General features: G+C 42.9%; 1 protein-coding gene across 4 annotated transcripts; it reads left to right on the top strand.

The window, feature by feature from the left end:
- Nucleotides 1–209: 209 nt before the first annotated feature.
- LOC136433954 (DNA polymerase alpha subunit B-like) lies at nt 210–16,747 on the top strand. Of its 4 annotated transcripts, XM_066426565.1 has the most exons (18): nt 210–343; nt 1,773–1,897; nt 2,417–2,545; nt 3,053–3,171; nt 3,797–3,984; nt 4,377–4,465; nt 5,081–5,239; nt 5,697–5,759; nt 5,885–5,936; nt 6,118–6,236; nt 8,303–8,341; nt 8,507–8,580; nt 9,018–9,071; nt 10,415–10,460; nt 13,382–13,488; nt 14,198–14,251; nt 15,405–15,531; nt 15,934–16,747. In XM_066426565.1, exons 1-18 carry the CDS (start codon nt 253–255, stop codon nt 16,090–16,092), a joined length of 1,794 nt encoding a protein of 597 aa, XP_066282662.1. In that variant the 5' UTR covers nt 210–252; the 3' UTR covers nt 16,093–16,747. The 4 variants fall into 4 exon arrangements, with proteins under 4 accessions (XP_066282662.1, XP_066282661.1, XP_066282663.1 ...); XM_066426564.1 differs by lacking the exon at nt 10,415–10,460 and having other exon boundaries at nt 9,018–9,117; XM_066426566.1 differs by lacking the exons at nt 10,415–10,460; nt 15,405–15,531; nt 15,934–16,747 and adding an exon at nt 15,156–15,324 and having other exon boundaries at nt 9,018–9,117.
- Nucleotides 16,748–17,204: the final 457 nt, after the last annotated feature.

The following is a 17,204-nucleotide window of genomic DNA, read 5'->3' as shown; positions in this document are numbered from 1 at the left end:
GCTGACTATCGTATACTTCAAACCGCCTGATCAGATATCATTTTTTTATCGCTATCCTAAATATTAACGGCTGCATATAATTCTTAAACCTTCAAAGTCACAGACAATGGTATTTTATATATCATTTATGATTCACAATGCTTAAGATTTTGGTATGTTTTGCAATTGATAAGGCGCTGAACAAATACTGCTTATGGTAGTCCTGAAAGGCCCCCAAATTTGGCGCGAAGATTACATTACGAAGGAGACAAGATGGCGCGTATCGCTGTGGACGAGGGGGACTTGGCCGAGGAATTCGGCACTTTCGACATCAAAATTGAAGACGAGGACATCATAGACAAATGTAAGGAGGCTTTAGATACTAAGGACTGCCTGGGGATTGTTTATGTCAGCTAGCGTTTTGTTTTGATGGATTGCCAAGGCATGGATTGGACTGCTTCCTCCTTCGTATTAAAATTGCACTGTATAGAAATCTCTGTATCTCTGTCACCCTGTCGTAAACACCCTGAAATCACATGTTAAATCGCTAGTAAAACTCTATTCGTCTCTCAGTTCAGTATGTCTTAAAGTGGTCAACAAAGTATTAAGTGTCACCTTATTAACATCTTGTAACTTATAATCTATCATTTGACTTAAATATTAGAAATGCTGATGTGAATAATTTGGGCATATCTGCATGCAGTATAATTTTGAGCTGTTATTATTTCATTGCTTTTGAAAAATTATTTTTGCATGGCCATGTCACAAGAAGACATTGAAGTGGCAGTCATTCAAGGGGGCCTGCATGGGGAGGGGGGTATTGTTAGCACTCTATACTATTTCAGAAAGGTAGCAGCTATATATATTACCCTAGATTTGGCAGGCTGGCTTAAGGGATGTTATATTCAGGCATCTGTCAGCTATGCTTTACACAGAATACACCGATTAGGCTCTACGTAAAATTTAAGTGGTCCGGCTACGAAATACCTGGAATTAAAAGACTGATTACGCTCTACATGAAAGGGCATGCAGGCCCCCATTTAATGATTATTGTGTGTTGTGTCTCCACCATGCAGTGAAGGAGTGATTACACTCTACGTTAAATTTGAGTTTAAAGAACAAAAAAATAGTCCAGCCACAACTTACATGGAATTAAAACAGCTGACTATGCTCTACGTAAAAGGGCATCCACCCCCCCACCTAGTCTCCAAGCAGACCTACGGGTTGGCAAAGACCGTATCCAACAGGCAGAAGGAGTTTTCATAGCCAACCCAAGTCTCATAGCCACTTAGATTGCCCTATAAGCTCCTTCTTCCAGTTGGATACGGTCTTTGCAATCTATAGGGTCTGGTTGGAGACTACCCCCCACCCCCCTAAATCACAAGTGGCAGACATTTAAAGAATATTGTTTGTTTTAGAAATGTATGTTCATCGTGAGATAGCATGGAATCGTGTGGCACAAACTGTAGGGTGTTTCGCCCAGAACCGAGAGGAGCCGGGTTCGAAACCACTGCTATGCCCCGATGTTGTGCCCTTGGGAAAGGCACTTTACAAGACTTTCCTCACTCCACCCAGGTGTGAATGGGTACCTGACTATGGTTGGGGAAGGTCGTATTGAAGTCACCTGCTGGCGCCCAGACCCTTGCGACAGTTCCACAAAGTGCAAGTGTGGAGCAAATATGTATTTGTTGTGTATTATGTGATTGTAAACCCTGCAGCAATTCAGCACTGTCTGCCATTGCACAGGTAATTTCTGACCAATATTGCAATAAACCAATATCTCCCCCCTGCAGTGAAGGAGTTATGCATGGTGTACCGTCTGGATGCCTCCGACATGGTGGACGAGTGGATGGCCTTCTCCATCTCCAACAACGGCGCTGCGCTCACCATGGACAAACTGGAGCAGTTTGAACGGGAGGCAAGTACAAGTCAGGAACAACTCAAAACTCTTTTTGACGAACAAGATGCACTTTCGTAGTTTAAAAGTTCATCTGTATTGGTAGAAATCATTCTGTAGCAAAGTTGACCTGTGATTTCCAACACAGCGACTGGACACCGACATTTTTGACTGTCCTATTTCATCTCTGTCATAATACATTTTTATTAGATTTATTGGATATTCATCGGGAGTTAGAGTTGGATACATATGGTTAAGGTGTGACAAGTTGTTCAGTGTGATATAACAAGCAACCGCAGCATGCCTGTGAAGCTGTGTGGTTATACTGTACCAGTTTAACAACACAGGATGCATGCAAACAAATACAGTGTAGAACTACATTTTCTTTTCCATTCCAGAATTCTTTTCCATTTAGATTCAAGCAAAGAATCAGGTAATCAATCATTGTAGGTGGCAAGATTCCAATGACTAGCTACAATGTATGTACTGATGTCTATGATAACAAGCAAACTTTCTTCTTGTCACTGATTGTGTTTCCAGAGGGCGAACAAGACCAAGACCCCCAAAGTGAAGAGAGAGAAGCCGGCAGCCGTGATGCACGACATCAGCAACATCAACCCAGAGGCAGAGGATGACCTGCTGGACGTGTACTCCACCCCCGCATCAAAGGTCAGGCCTGCAGCTCTGTTCAAGGAGTGTTGTTGCTGTTGTTGTTCAGCTTGTAGTGCCCAGTGGCACATGGGTCAGCAAGTTTCCTTGTTGTGCATGTTTCTGTAGCAGGGTATATTTTTTACAGGGAGACCGGGCTGTCTCCAGGACCCGTCCTTCCGTCCGTCCCAGGACGGAAATTTGCTTGTTGGGACATAAAAAGATTAAATCCCTCCGACCCAAAAATATCAATTTCATGAGATAAAACTGATGGCTCTCCTATATTTCGCGTGGGCAACACGCCTCGCCTCGAAAGTCCTGACCGCCGTGTTGCATCCGTGAAGGATGCTTGTGCTGGCGTTATGATAAACTTTCCTTCTTTGCAATGAAATCTTCTAACATTGCTTAAGATGGCAGAAAATTGAATAAGTGAACCTTGCTTGTAAGTTGTATTGAACATACAGTTTAAACTTTGACTGTGTTGATGAATGTCAAGATTGTAATACATGACGTTGTTTTTTTCTGTAGGGGAAAAACAAGCGCATGTTGACCACTCCAGAGAACGTCTCAGTGGTGAATAAGAAGCTGACATCGGTGTCAAGAAGTCCCGTGGTCCCCTTCTCACCTGGATCTTTCTCACCTGTCAAGTAAGGGCTCAGGTTACTATAAATGCACTTAAGTTTGCAGTGGTTTTAACTTTGCAGAAGCGCTATAGTCACATACTGCTACAATATTGGACATAAATGTTTGCGGTGGTTTTAAGTTTGGGGTGAAATTGTCGCCTCAAAAAGCACGAACATAAAACCACTGCGAACATTTCTACATGTACAGTATCAAGAATTCTTAGAAATTGTACAGCCACAGTTGATCATAAGGAATGGATACCAATATTGATACAGTTAAAACTGCCCAAGAAGACCACTCAGGGGGCCTATTAAATCTGGTCTATGTGGACAGGTGGTCACTATTGATAAGACTCTTAATGTTTGTGTCAATGGGGAAATAGTATCTAACGGATGCCCAAAAAGTGGTAACTGGCCGGGTGGTCACTTGTACAGGTTTGACTGAACATTTGCATAGGTCATTAGCATAAGACTTCTAGAGCAAGTAAAGTAAGAAGGATGTTATTTTGAAGTTATATCTCTGTTATATCTCACCCTTACCTCTTCCACCATGACCACAATGAAAAGCTGCCTGTGTGCCGATTTGAGCTTCGCACGAATAAATAAAAGTTGAAAAAAAATGTTATGATATTCTGCACATCCCCTGCAGTGCCACCCCATCTCAGCAGTACCGCAGCCGCAGTGGGGCGGGAGACACCATGGTGACCTTCGGGGACCAGGGGGCAAAGTGGAAAGGTCAGGGGTCGGAGCACGTGGCCATCCAGCAGTACGACAGGGGCAACGCGCTGACGGAACGGTACAAGCACATGTTCTACAAGGTCAACGACAAGTCCAACGGTATGTTTGTTTGTTTGTTTTCTTTCAATTGTATAGATTTTAAGTGCCAATTCAAGTCACGAATTGTCATAGATTTCAAAATGAGAATTGTTCAACAAAATTTGTTACAGGAAGTTATTGCTTGCTTGCTTGATTGATTGATTGATTATTAGTTCTCCAAATGGATATCCATGTACATAGAATTCCCATGTGCTTTTTGGGCTAATGTAAATGTATAACAAGTCAAATCATATCCCAATTGTTGCTTTATCAATGACATTGTGTCATATATCATTAGAAAGCTTGTTCATTACTATCTATATTGATAAGCCGTTGGTTCTGATTACACATTTGTGTGAGACAAACTACAAAGCTTCTTTGTTAAGGAGTTTATCTGTATTTCCCCCCTATAGTGCTGAATGATATGATTGAGGACATGGCCAGCCAGCTCCAACAGAGCCACCAGATCGAGAACCTGCAGCACTTGGCCTGGCCCTGCCAGGTTAGTGACTCTATCAGTGGCTTTGCGCCCCCTACCAGCCTACTACCCGACTGCAGCAAATATTAAGGACTTAGTTGATTGATGTTTGCAGGGACTCAGTTTCATGGTACATGTAGGAGGGGAATGAGTATTTCACAATGTATTAATTTCCCCCACTAGTAATTCTGTAGTATAGTATCAATGCAATGGAACTTTATGGAGGTTTGTACTTTCAGATTTATGTATTTTGGTGCTAGCAATCTGCAATACTGTAAGTTATTAGAGGTGGTACAGCGAGTCTTCTCTTATAAGTCCATTTTACATACCAGAAATGATTATTTGGTTATCAGATTTTTAGCAGAACTATGACGTAACGAGCTGTGGTAGGTTAGAAAGAGATTTGACAGTTGCTTACCAATATTTCACATACAGAACACGAGAACACTACAACTTAAACAGGCCTGTTCCATTGGAAAAGAAAAGTAGACTTGTCATGTAGTATGTTAAGAGAAATTTGTAATGTTGGAGTGCATACATTGTACAGCAAAGTGACCTCCTAAAGTAGATTCCAACTCTGTTAGCCGATTTCACACGCTACATACGATATTTGGTGATTCTCTTTATTTTCCCATACAGGAGCCCATCACGGTGAGTGGGCGTGTGTGCTGTGACATGAGCACAGGCCGGCTGAACGCCCACTCCGTCCTGCTGGAGGGCTCCACAGAAACCTCCGCGGGGAAAACTGTGCACCTGGACCTGAGCGAGGTCACCGAGTACTCCCTCTTCCCAGGACAGGTGAGTGCACTGTCGTCAGGTGTTGTTAGGCCATGATGATTTGATTATATGGATGACATCCTCTGAGAACCCCAAAATTGATCGAGCATGCAATTTAAAAAAAAGTTTTTAGAAAAAAAAGGCTGCCTTCATTATGAAATCTACATGGTCAGGAAGGTTGAAAAAAAGACTAAACACACAGTCTCACAGAGAATGGTATACCAAATAATGGATTCTTCATATTAAATAAGTCTTTTAGTAATTTATTTTTTGCTCACATGTCTTTGCTCTGCGCTGAAAAACATGCAAATTCCTAGTAAAAAAGTAATCTATTTTAGCTCACATTTCTACTGCCAAACTGTAACACGTATTGTGATTATTGTCTGTAAATGTTATACTGGGCCCCAATGGAAATCAGCTATCATGTGTCTTAAGATGAAATAAATGAAATTTAATAAGATTTGTATTTCTTTTACAGATTGTAGCCTGTGATGGTCTAAACTCCACGGGTAGTAAACTGGTGGTGTCTAAATTCTACCAGGTAAGCCAAAACTTACCACAATTACAATTATATTTATTACAAACATTTCAACATAGATGAAATTTGTGTTCATAAGATGGTTGATTTAAAGCTAATGTGTCATCTGGCATCTTTTCCTTTCGTAGGGCGTCCACTTGCAGTTTCCTGAAGTGGATGTAACCAGTGAAAACTTATCAGGTGGGAGTCTTGGTCACAATACTGTTGTTGTATGATAGGTACATGATCTTCCTATACAGCTGCTTGTGCAGTTGGAACATTTTTGTGTCCAAAAAAGTAAGAGATCTCGAGAAAACGAGATCATGCACTTGATACTCCTTTGATACATTTTTTCTAACAGCGGTTCTTGTTTCCCGTACAGTCCCAGTCCAGGTCCTGGTAGCGGCCGGTCCCTTCACGCCGTCCGACAGTCTGGCGTACGAACCGCTGGACGACCTGCTCAAGTACCTGAAGAGGGACAAGCCTGACGTCTGCATGCTGGTGGGTCCTCAACTGTCTTAACCATTTACTTAACCATTTATTTATTTCATTTATTTTATCTATACAGGGAGAATACACTCAGGCTTTGAAGCCTTTTTTCAGGATAAGATTTTGAAACAGTCAACTGACTATTTCAAAATCTTGTCCAGTTGCTTACTACCTGGATGTCTAACCTTCATCAGCGTAGCTTCAGCAGTACTAGTGGGGGTATATTTTTGCTCTGGAAATCCAGCAGGACTAGGGTTAAGCTTCTGGAGACAAATAGTAGTGGACAACCTCATGCCACATCTTCAGAAAAGACGCTGTAGCTGCAAAGTTCACATTTAGAACTTTATTCAAGCCCACACTCAGACTACCAGTAGTTTCGCCTTGCGTGTGGCTTGCTCAATGGTTAGAGCACAAGTACAATGTGTCCTGTCTTTCATAACTATTATAACTATTTGCCACCTGTCTTAAGCTTCTGTCACACATTCAGGACATTCTGTCTGTTTGTTTGTTTGTTTGTGTTGCATACACGGTAAGCTGCCTCATGGCATAACACACCAGGTTTGAACTGAACAGCACTAGCTGCATATCCAGACAGATTTATATGATCCACTCACGCCGGGAAGGACCCCTACTCTTTTTGATAAGTGTGGTCTTTTTTTTTCCCTGTTAGAGGTGTGGCTCTCCTCAAACATGGAACCTCCATATATAATTACTAACAACACTAAGTTTCACTTGTCCAGTTCTTGCACATGTCATTGCACCTGTTACTAACACTTGCGCAGCTGTTAATAATCCGCCGAAAGGCGGGCTGAGCAGTATTGAAGATGATGATAATGACCTCCCTCCGAGGGACGTCCCTAACCGCAGTTACGTTCCCATAACTTTGCTCCCAACCAAGGTTGGTGCTGGGTTGGGAGTAGCCTGTTCTAGATCAAATTTGTTCCGCTGGTCGCTTTCACACAGAACATGACTTTCCCGATTTTGAGTTTACAAAATTTAAATTATAGTCGGCTGATACAGATAATTAAAGACTAGTAGGCATCCTCGCCGATCAACTCCCAATTACAGATGAACTTTCTCCCAACAACCACTCAATTACGATTTAGAGAAGGTTATGAGGCCATGGTCGGCCATATGTGACAAGGGCTTCACTCCCAACTATGTTCTGGATAATGTCTGGAGGCCATGGTAGGCCATGTGTGACGGGCTTCACTCCCAACCATGGTCTGGAGAAGGTCGGGAGGCCATGGTAGGCCACTGAATGCAGCTGTTGCACCTTCACAACAAACATACTTGTTGTGCTTATTTCCTGTGAGGGGGGGAGGGTACTGGGTGTAGAAAATATAGAAAGAACATCAAGCAACACTCATCACATCTGGGGGTACTCACTAACCCACTCACTCACACATGCATTCACTCACTTACTTATTCACTAACTCACACACACACACACACACACTCACCCAACCACTTACTCGCCCACCCACTCACTCTCACAGAACCAACCCACCCTCTCACTCTCAACTCACTCACTCACTCACTCACTCACTCACTCACTTATCCTCTTGCAGGTGGTGCTTAGAGCAAAACTAATCAGGGGGTACAGGGTAAAAAAAAGGGGCATCAAGTAACACTAAAAATCGTACAATTACAATCTTTTTCACATTTCCGTGTTGTCCTTTTTTTTTAACGAACTCGCTCAGTGCAAGGACGTAGGGGGGCACTCATCGAAGCACTGAACTAATTGTTACTGTTACAGTAGCAGCATGATGCCAGCATCTCTTCACCCTAGGTCAGAAACATCAATGCTCGAGACAAGCATGACTTCACTGACCCATTAGGAGAAGCAGGGGTTACGAAGGCTGTTGGGGAAATTCCCTACCCCATTTAGACCGGAATGTTTCGCCATTTTAGCCTCTGTAACAGTTATAACCGATTCATTTGCGAACAAATCTCTATAATATTGTAGAGGTTGGTATTAGATTTTTGCTTCTGATTAGCCATCTCTTCCACATTGAAACGTTGTAATAAGATGTTGAAGTTCCAATGAAATGTTACAGTACATTCTTCTTTTCCAGATGGGGCCGTTTGTCGACTCCAAGCATGAAAGCATCGAGGTAAGTCCAACTCTTGTACTCCAGATCTTTGTTGCAGTGTTTTTACAGACAGCCTTAAACTATTGCTTTCATATTTATGGACTTACATGGTCCTTTGGGTTGTTTTCAGATAAGAATTTGTCAGTGGTTGTTTTGATAGTTTTATTTTTTCTTCCCCTTTTACAGAAGTGCACGGTGGAAGTACCGTACGAAGACATGTTCAAGAAGATTGTTCAAAACCTGATTAAAGCCACAGAGGAGTAAGTTTGTCAACTTTGTTGAAATATTTTACTTATACTATATGTCATTAACATAGTTTCAGAGTTTGGGTTTAACCTTCTCCCTGCTGCCTAACTCTCTAACCAATAGGGAACTGGGTGCAAACCGGCTACTTCAGTGTGCTGAAGGTTAAAAACTGCTTACTCCAGTTATTCCCTTAAGTCACTAACGAAAGATAACGGAGGCTGTCGTTATCTGAAACGTCTGTTTCCGAATTTTATCCAGTTGCTTTTCAGTAACTGTCATTTGGCATATTTTACTTATATGTCAACTATGAATTGAAAGGTTATGGATGTACTTCTTCAGTTGTTGTGTGGATGGTAGGCCTGAGTCTAAGTAACCTTCCTTCAGAGGGTTCCATGAAAGAACCAGTAATTTTCTCCTTCAGTTAACTCTGTACTTTTGCTTCCGCTTACAGGCTGCAGACCCAGCTGGTGTTTGTGCCCTCACAGAGAGACGTGCACCACGACTATGTCTACCCACAGCCGCCCTTCACTGTGGACGGAGTCAACTCCCCTGTAAGTACATGTACATGTCCCTGTCTCTATGAATGCTTCATAGTTAAACACATTAGGTCTGCACCACGACTACGTCTACCCACAGCCGCCCTTCTCTGTGGACGGGGTCAACTCACCTGTAAGTACATCTTCCTGTCTCTATGGATACTTCATAGTTAAACACATTAGGTCTGCACCACGACTACGTCTACCCACAGCCGCCCTTCTCTGTGGACGGGGTCAACTCACCTGTAAGTACATGTTCCTGTCTCTATGGATACTTCATAGTCAAACACATTAGGTCTGCACCACGACTACGTCTACCCACAGCCGCCCTTCTCTGTGGACGGGGTCAACTCACCTGTAAGTACATGTTCCTGTCTCTATGGATACTTCATAGTTAAACACATTAGGTCTGCACCACGACTACGTCTACCCACAGCCTCCCTTCTCTGTGGACGGGGTCAACTCACCTGTAAGTACATGTTCCTCTCTCTATGGATACTTCATAGTTAAACACATTAGGTCTGCACCACGACTACGTCTACCCACAGCCGCCCTTCTCTGTGGACGGGGTCAACTCACCTGTAAGTACATGTTCCTGTCTCTATGGATACTTCATAGTCAAACACATTAGGTCTGCACCACGACTACGTCTACCCACAGCCGCCCTTCTCTGTGGACGGGGTCAACTCACCTGTAAGTACATGTTCCTGTCTCTATGAATACTTCATAGTAAAACACATTAGGTCTGCACCACGACTACGTCTACCCACAGCCGCCCTTCTCTGTGGACGGAGTCAACTCACCTGTAAGTACATGTTTCTGTTTCTGTAATCTCGTTGAAGAGGTTCATTAGTCACGTATATAATCAAGTTACGAGAATATTCGTCAAACAATGACTTAGGTAGAAGGTAGAGAAACATACCTCCAAATTTTCGACGTCTAGTCTGTACGTCTTGTTCACGGAATGACCTAGTCTCGCGAGAACACGAGGCAGGACGAAGAGGCAGGACGATCTTCACAAGTCTCGGCCTAGTCTCGTGTTCTCGCGAGACTAGGTCATTCCGTGAACAAGACGTACAGACTAGACGTCGAAAATTTGGAGGTATGTTTCTCTACCTTCTACCTAAGTCATTGTTTGACGAATATTCTCGTAACTTCTGTAATCTCATAGTAAAACACATTAGGTCTGCACCACGACTATGTCTACCCACAGCCGCCCTTCTCTGTGGACGGAGTCAACTCACCTGTAAGTACATGTTCCTGTCTCTATGAATACTTCATAGTTAAACACATTAGGTCTGCACCACGACTACGTCTACCCACAGCCGCCCTTCTCTGTGGATGGAGTCAACTCACCTGTAAGTACATGTTCCTCTCTCTATGGATACTTCATAGTTAAACACATTAGGTCTGCACCACGACTACGTCTACCCACAGCCGCCCTTCTCTGTGGACGGGGTCAACTCACCTGTAAGTACATGTTCCTGTCTCTATGGATACTTCATAGTTAAACACATTAGGTCTGCACCACGACTATGTCTACCCACAGCCTCCCTTCTCTGTGGACGGTGTCAACTCACCTGTAAGTACATCTTCCTGTAGGAGTAAGGTAGCGTGCATAGTCCAGTGGTTAGCGGCCTTGCCTCAGTCTGGAACTAGAAGCCATAAGTTCGATCCCGGCTGTGTCGCTCACCCGACATGCACGGAAAGTGTCACAGTCCTCAGGACGGGAAATTAAGCCGCAGTCCACTGTTCATTGTGCTTTTCAAAAAGAGCTAGGGGAATTTCCCCGGTACAATGAACCTGTAAATACTATACATAGTGTCTGTCTTCTCTGTCATGACCAGTGGAAGATTACATGTGTAGCTCTTCAGTGAGCTAAACTGGATCGAGGTCACTTTCCTTTCCTTTTCCTGTCTATGAATACTTCATAGTAAAAAAACACATTTATTCTACCCTCAGCCACCCTACACTGTGGATGGAGTCAGCTGTCCCATATGTATTGTTTAAAAAGTTAAATTATTTTTCAACACAAAGATTGGACTCTATGAAGTTTTGACCAGTCCTCTGTTTTTCTCCATTATATGCATCAACCTTCTCCCTGCTGCCCAACTCTGTGGGAAGAGTACTAAAGTTGTACTGTTATTATTGAAATGTTTGGGTTGGTTTTTTGTTCACAGTTTTTGCGATGACCTCTTTACTACAAAGTCATTGCACTGCAAAATCACATCATTCCTCGCTTTACATCATGATTGTACAGACGATATTCGATATAAAAAACAAAACACACACGCTCGAGTGCACACACACAGGCAGGCACAGGCGCCTGTACACACACATATATACGCACACACACACAGACATACATACTAACACACAAATACACACAGAATACAGCCAGTCCCCAGAATTCTGCAGAATTGGGCTAATGTCCAGGGAGTCATCAATGGCTGCAGCATATTTTTAACTTCATTTTCACCTAGCAGATGTGATATTAAGCCGGTTGGTTTTTAGATTACTAAAATGTGGGAGGTAGTCCCAAATTAAACTGGAATTCCCAAAAACAAAACTGGAGGCTGTTATAGTCTCTTTTTTTCCGCTCAAGTGACAAAGTTCAAGCGACCTGTCTCAGTGCACAAAACAAAATACAAACGTGCATACACAGCCTTAGGACATCGTAATGAAGGGGCGTCCAAACCACACCTTTTTTGACATCTCATGTAACCTCTCGTTTGCCCATTAGGCATGGTATGCAGAGCAACAAGTAGTAAAGTTTTGCTTAAGTTTGATTCTCTGATAGACTAAGTAGACTCAGCTGGTTATACCAACTTAAAAAGATACAGATACATATAGAATACAACACGGGGTATTCCGTATCACCCGAGGTACCAGCCCGACCGCGGGTCGGATCGCCCGACGGCCGTAGGCCGGAGGGCGATCCGACCCGCGGGAGGGCTGGGACCGAGGGTGATGCGGAATACAACGTGTTGTATTTTATTTATGTCATACCTTGGCCATACTCACCCGAGATAACATACATCTCAATGCGGAATGCGCCAGAAGTTGAGGGAGTTTTGTGTCTTCGAACAAGAAAGTGTAGCAACATTGATTCCAATCTCCGAACCCGGTATTCGAATTTCCGACGGCCGCTCAACCGGCGCGCTCGAAATGCGTTCGAAATATTCTATGGAAGCCTGTGTGATAACACTTCCGAACCCTATGTGATCCGGATAGTTATCACACGGTCCGGAACACCCGTATCAGGCCCAGGCATGACATAAAGATAAGTACAACCCAAACTGTGTGATGTGCTGGGCCCATGCAGTGATTTGTTTCACGTGACATAGTACATTTTGTTTCTTTATTCTCAGTGCAAAACTAAGCACCTCATGTCCCCTCCTACTGTGAAATTGAGGCCCCGCGAATGTAAAGGAATTTACAGTAACTCAGGATCCTGTTGCTCAGAACTGCTGACCTTCTGGGAGTTTTCTGGAAAGAAATTAGGGGGGGAGCATTGCAAGGGAGTGGAGCGACCAAGTGTGGGGGCGGGGAGTTTTTGAGAAGTAGAAGACTTTCTTTGGCTTCCTGAGGGGCAGAATTACTGTCAGGCAGATCACAGTTGAAGACTGTGGCTACATGTGACATAGTAGCATCCCTGGTCAATCAGAATTTTATACTTGTCCAAAAATCTGGACCCGTGTACCCTGGCCATGAACGGTGTGCTAGTTTAAGGAATATGTGAAAAAAACATTTGCCCACTTGCTGACAGTTTCTCTGCTCCTGTTCCAGAGAGTGCACTTTTGTGTCGGACCCAAGTACCCCGACCATGAACGGGATGGTGGTGTAAAACTATGAATAAAGTCAGACATTTTTCTGTTTCATTAATGTACTCTGTACATTGTATATTCCAGAGAGTGCACTTTGTGTCGGACCCGTGTACCCTGACCAATCACGGTTTGGTGTTGAGTGAATGAATGAATATGAACTGAGTCAGATGATAACAGTTTCTGTGATGTCATGCTTCTGTTCCAGAGAGTGCACTTTGTGTCGGACCCATGTACCTTGACCAATCACAGTTTGGTGTTGAATGAATGAATGAAAATATGAACTGAGTCAGATGATAACAGTTTCTGTGATGTCATGCTTCTGTTCCAGAGAGTGCACTTTGTGTCGGACCCATGTACCTTGACCAATCACTAGTTTGGTGTTGAATGAATGAATGAAAATAAAAACAGAGTCAGATGATAACAGTTTCTGTGATGTCGTGCTTCTGTTCCAGAGAGTGCACTTTGTGTCGGACCCGTGTACCCTGACCATTAACGGGGTGGTGGTGGGGCTGACGTCCACAGATATCCTGTTCCACCTGGGTGGGGAGGAGACATCCAGGTAGGACGTGTGAACTCGCGCAATACCTGCTACTATGCATGATGTACAAAATGACTAATAAACTGGTGGACGTACCAACTAATAAGTATCTGATACCAGCTCAGAAAAGGACAAGAAATAGCCATGCCTTTAAGTATCAGACTTTCCAACCGAGGATTGATGTGTTTAAAAATTCATATTTTCCTAGAACGATCGTAGAGTGGAACTCGTTACAACCAAGTACAGTGGAAGCATCCTCATTAGATAGCTTTAAACAATGCATGCAGTTAGATATGCGAAGGTTAGACGTGACAGGTCGTTTGGTGTAATATAACCAGCTGCTGCCTGCGAAGCTGGTGTGTTACGCCGAAGGGCAGTTATACCAGTTATATAGATACAGATACAGATACAATACCTAGATCCCCCTATACAATAGCATCTGTCTTCCCACCACCAGTTTAAGAGTAGCTCTTCAGTTCATTGAGTTCATTTGAGCTAAACTGGTTCAAGATCACTTTCACTGGAGTAAAAGGGCTGGAAAGTTATTTTTCGTCTAATCGTCTTTGAAGTTCATAATCAGCATACCAAAGCACAACCAGTTATCCTTTGCATTAAAAAAAAGTCTTTACCATGCCTGAAGACTTTTTAAATCTAATCTGAAATTGAATTAAGTAGTACAGCAGTATGATAGGGTGTGAAGGTAGGAAATGTTGTTTCTTTATTTTTCCAGAGCTAAAACTGACAGGATAGGCAGGCTTATCGAACACGTCCTCACTCAGCAAAGGTGGGTCATCGACACTGTTTTCTCTGTCCTTTTACAATACAATACCTTCTTCGGTATACACTAATGTTTTACTTCTTCCTTCTACATTGTTTTTAGCCTGAGTACCATCCTCCGTAGTGACCGCTGGCTAGAAAAAAATCGCTTGCTAATCCGTGGTTAGCAAGCAATTTTTTTGGAGTCAGTGGTCATTACAGAGGATGGTTCTCAGGCTCCGTTGTGTTGACTTTATTTATGCAATAAGTTTTTCAGTTTGAAAGACATAAAACTAGATCTTTTGTAGCTTAATTTTGACCAGTGTTATTTGTTTTTTCAGTTTTATTTGTAGTACTAAATCCCTGTACCCCCCTCCTCCCTTATGAGGTATATACATGACAACTATTAATTTGGCCCCCTCTCCTGATATCAACAGTTTTGCTTGATCTGTAGTAACTGTTTCGTCACTACCTCCTGTATCCCCCTCATAGATGCAAATGTGACGTCTTGACGTTTCTTTCTGCACCCCGTCCTCCTGATTTGAAGAGATTTGTTATTTCTGTAGTTATTACCCCCTGTGCCCCCTAAGTGACCATGGTTATTGTGTTCTTCTGTAGTTACTACCCCCTTTGCCCCTGTAGGGTGTATACATGACAAGTATTATGTGGTACCCCCCTCCTCATGTGACCACTGTGATTCTAGTGTTCTTCAGACTGTAATTACTACCCCTTTGCCCCCCTAAGTGACCATTGTTATTGTGTTCTTCTGTAGTTATTACCCCCTGTACCCCCCTAAGTGACCATTGTTATTGTGTTATTCTGTAGTTACTACCCCCTGTGCCCCCCCTAAGAGACCATTGTTATTGTGTTATTCTGTAGTTATTACCCCCTGTGCCCCCCTAAGTGACCATTGTTATTGTGTTATTCCGTAGTTACTACCCCCTGTACCCCCTTAAGTCACCATTGGTATTGTGTTATTCTATAGTTACTACCCCCTGTTCCCCCTTAAGTGACCATTGTTATTGTGTTTTTCTGTATTTACTACCCCTTGTACCCCCTAAGTTGAGTTTATTGAGATACCCTTGAGCCCCTCTAGAAGGCTAATCTTCCAGGGCTCATAAACACTACAACACTACCCCCTGTACCCCCTAAGTGACAGTTGTTATTGTGTTCTTCTGTAGTTATTACCCCCTGTACCCCCCCTCGGAGGAAGTAAACATCGACTATGAACATTACGAGCAGTTCTGTCGGCTTCAGACCACGCCCGATGTACTCATCCTGCCCTCTGACCTCAGGTACTTCGTCAAGGTGAGTTTGTTTGACCTTCATGGAAGAAAATTACTGTAAATGCAGAAATGTTCGCGGTGGTTTTATGTTCACGGTTTTTGCGGTGAACTCTTAACTTAAAACCACCGCAAAAGCCGTTTCATCGTGTGACTGTAGCGCTACTATTGTTTCAAACGCGAATTTAAAACTAACGCGAACACTCCACTTTCTCCCTGCTGCGAAATGGAATCCCTGCGAACATTTCTGCATTTACAGTACTTTTGCCATATTTCTTTTTCTTTTATTCCTCGAAACAACTAAGCTATGTGTGACAGGGGCTTAACTCCCAACCATGGTCTGGAGAATGGTCGGCTATCTGTGACTTAAGACAATATTATGAACTTACGGTACTTAATGTTTTAATCTCTTTTTTGTGAACCCCAGGACGTGCTTGGGTGTGTCTGTGTGAACCCTGGCAGGATCACCAAGGCTCAGACTGGGGGAACATTCGCCCGCTTTGCCATCCAGTGTCCTCCCTCCCCAACCCAAGATGGTGCTGCCAGGAAGCCCAGGTGCACAGCAGCTGAAGTGGTCAGGGTGTGAGGACGTTATCCAGAAGAGCCTCTGTACATAATTATGTCGTTCATTGTGAGATTATTCCATGTATAACTTTCTCCATAATTTCGTAATTTTGTAACTCAGCAATACATATTTGGTGTGTGGACATTAAAGTTTTCACTGATTTTAGGATTTCTCAAATACGAGTCGGGACAAATTCTATATATGGCTATACTCTCTTCCCACAGTGTCAGAACTGACTCCATTTAACAATGCCAATTTATTTAAGTTCACGACATGGTGAGAAGCAAGATTGTGTGGTGTCTTTTAGTTCACAATGAAAGATAGAGGATATATGTTCATGAGTTTGAGAGGTCACTGCGTCTTTAAAATGCTGTGAAAATTCCGAAAAAGTATTGCTAAGAATGCTGTAATGAGAATGGGTGCATTGTGGTTTGGCTATTTGGGCCAATAAAGTAGCAAAAAGAACTGCAACACTTCAATGGTAACATTGCATTGTGTATTTGTAGCAATTATCATTATCTTGACTGACTTTATTCCAATCTTTACTCTAAGCTGTCAGCTTTGTACACAATTCTTAACTGAAAATCTGATGTAAAGATAATATAAACATAGCCCATCTTCATTATAGTCTAGTATCTCAGGAAAAGAATATTGGAAAATAAAGGAGTACATTTTACCTCTGTGTTGTCATTTCTGTTTTGTGCAGAATCCATCACAGCCACCCCCTGTACTACCTTAAGTCAAACCCTTCACTAGCTATAGACAATTACGTTTGTATAATTTAGATAAGCAGCTTTTATACCTATTTTGTACACTTTTCTTTTATGTGTGTTATTTGCATTTAGCCTTCGGGCTTGAATTTGCTATAAACTTATTATTAACCGAAGGGTATAAAAAAGGTTTTGCTGCAGTACCAAGGTCACACACCAGGGGCCCAAAATCGACCTTGACCTTTGTCTTCCCAACACCCACCCACATATTGTGGCGGCGCAGTGGCAGGGTGTTTGGCCCCAGAACCCAGAGGTACTGAGTTCGAATCCGGGGTTCCCTGATACACAACTTTCCTCACGTCACTCAGGTGTAAATGAGTACCTAGCTTCGGTTAGGGACGTCTCTCGGATAGGACGTTAAAT

Source organism: Branchiostoma lanceolatum, chromosome 4 (assembly GCF_035083965.1).
Source record: "Branchiostoma lanceolatum isolate klBraLanc5 chromosome 4, klBraLanc5.hap2, whole genome shotgun sequence".
NCBI lineage: Eukaryota > Metazoa > Chordata > Leptocardii > Amphioxiformes > Branchiostomatidae > Branchiostoma > Branchiostoma lanceolatum.
Note: the sequence above shows the minus strand (reverse complement) of the source record. Positions and strands in the feature narration are given on the sequence as shown.

What these genes read in the sequence shown, in the direction of transcription:
- LOC136433954 (XM_066426565.1), top strand. Translation starts at nt 253, where the DNA reads ATGGCGCGTATCGCTGTGGACGAGGGGGACTTGGCCGAGGAATTCGGC. An exon ending in TGGAGCAGTTTGAACGGGAG is followed by an intron (nt 1,898 to 2,416) that starts GCAAGTACAAGT and finishes TTGTGTTTCCAG; the next exon opens with AGGGCGAACAAGACCAAGAC. An exon ending in ACTCCACCCCCGCATCAAAG is followed by an intron (nt 2,546 to 3,052) that starts GTCAGGCCTGCA and finishes TTTTTTCTGTAG; the next exon opens with GGGAAAAACAAGCGCATGTT.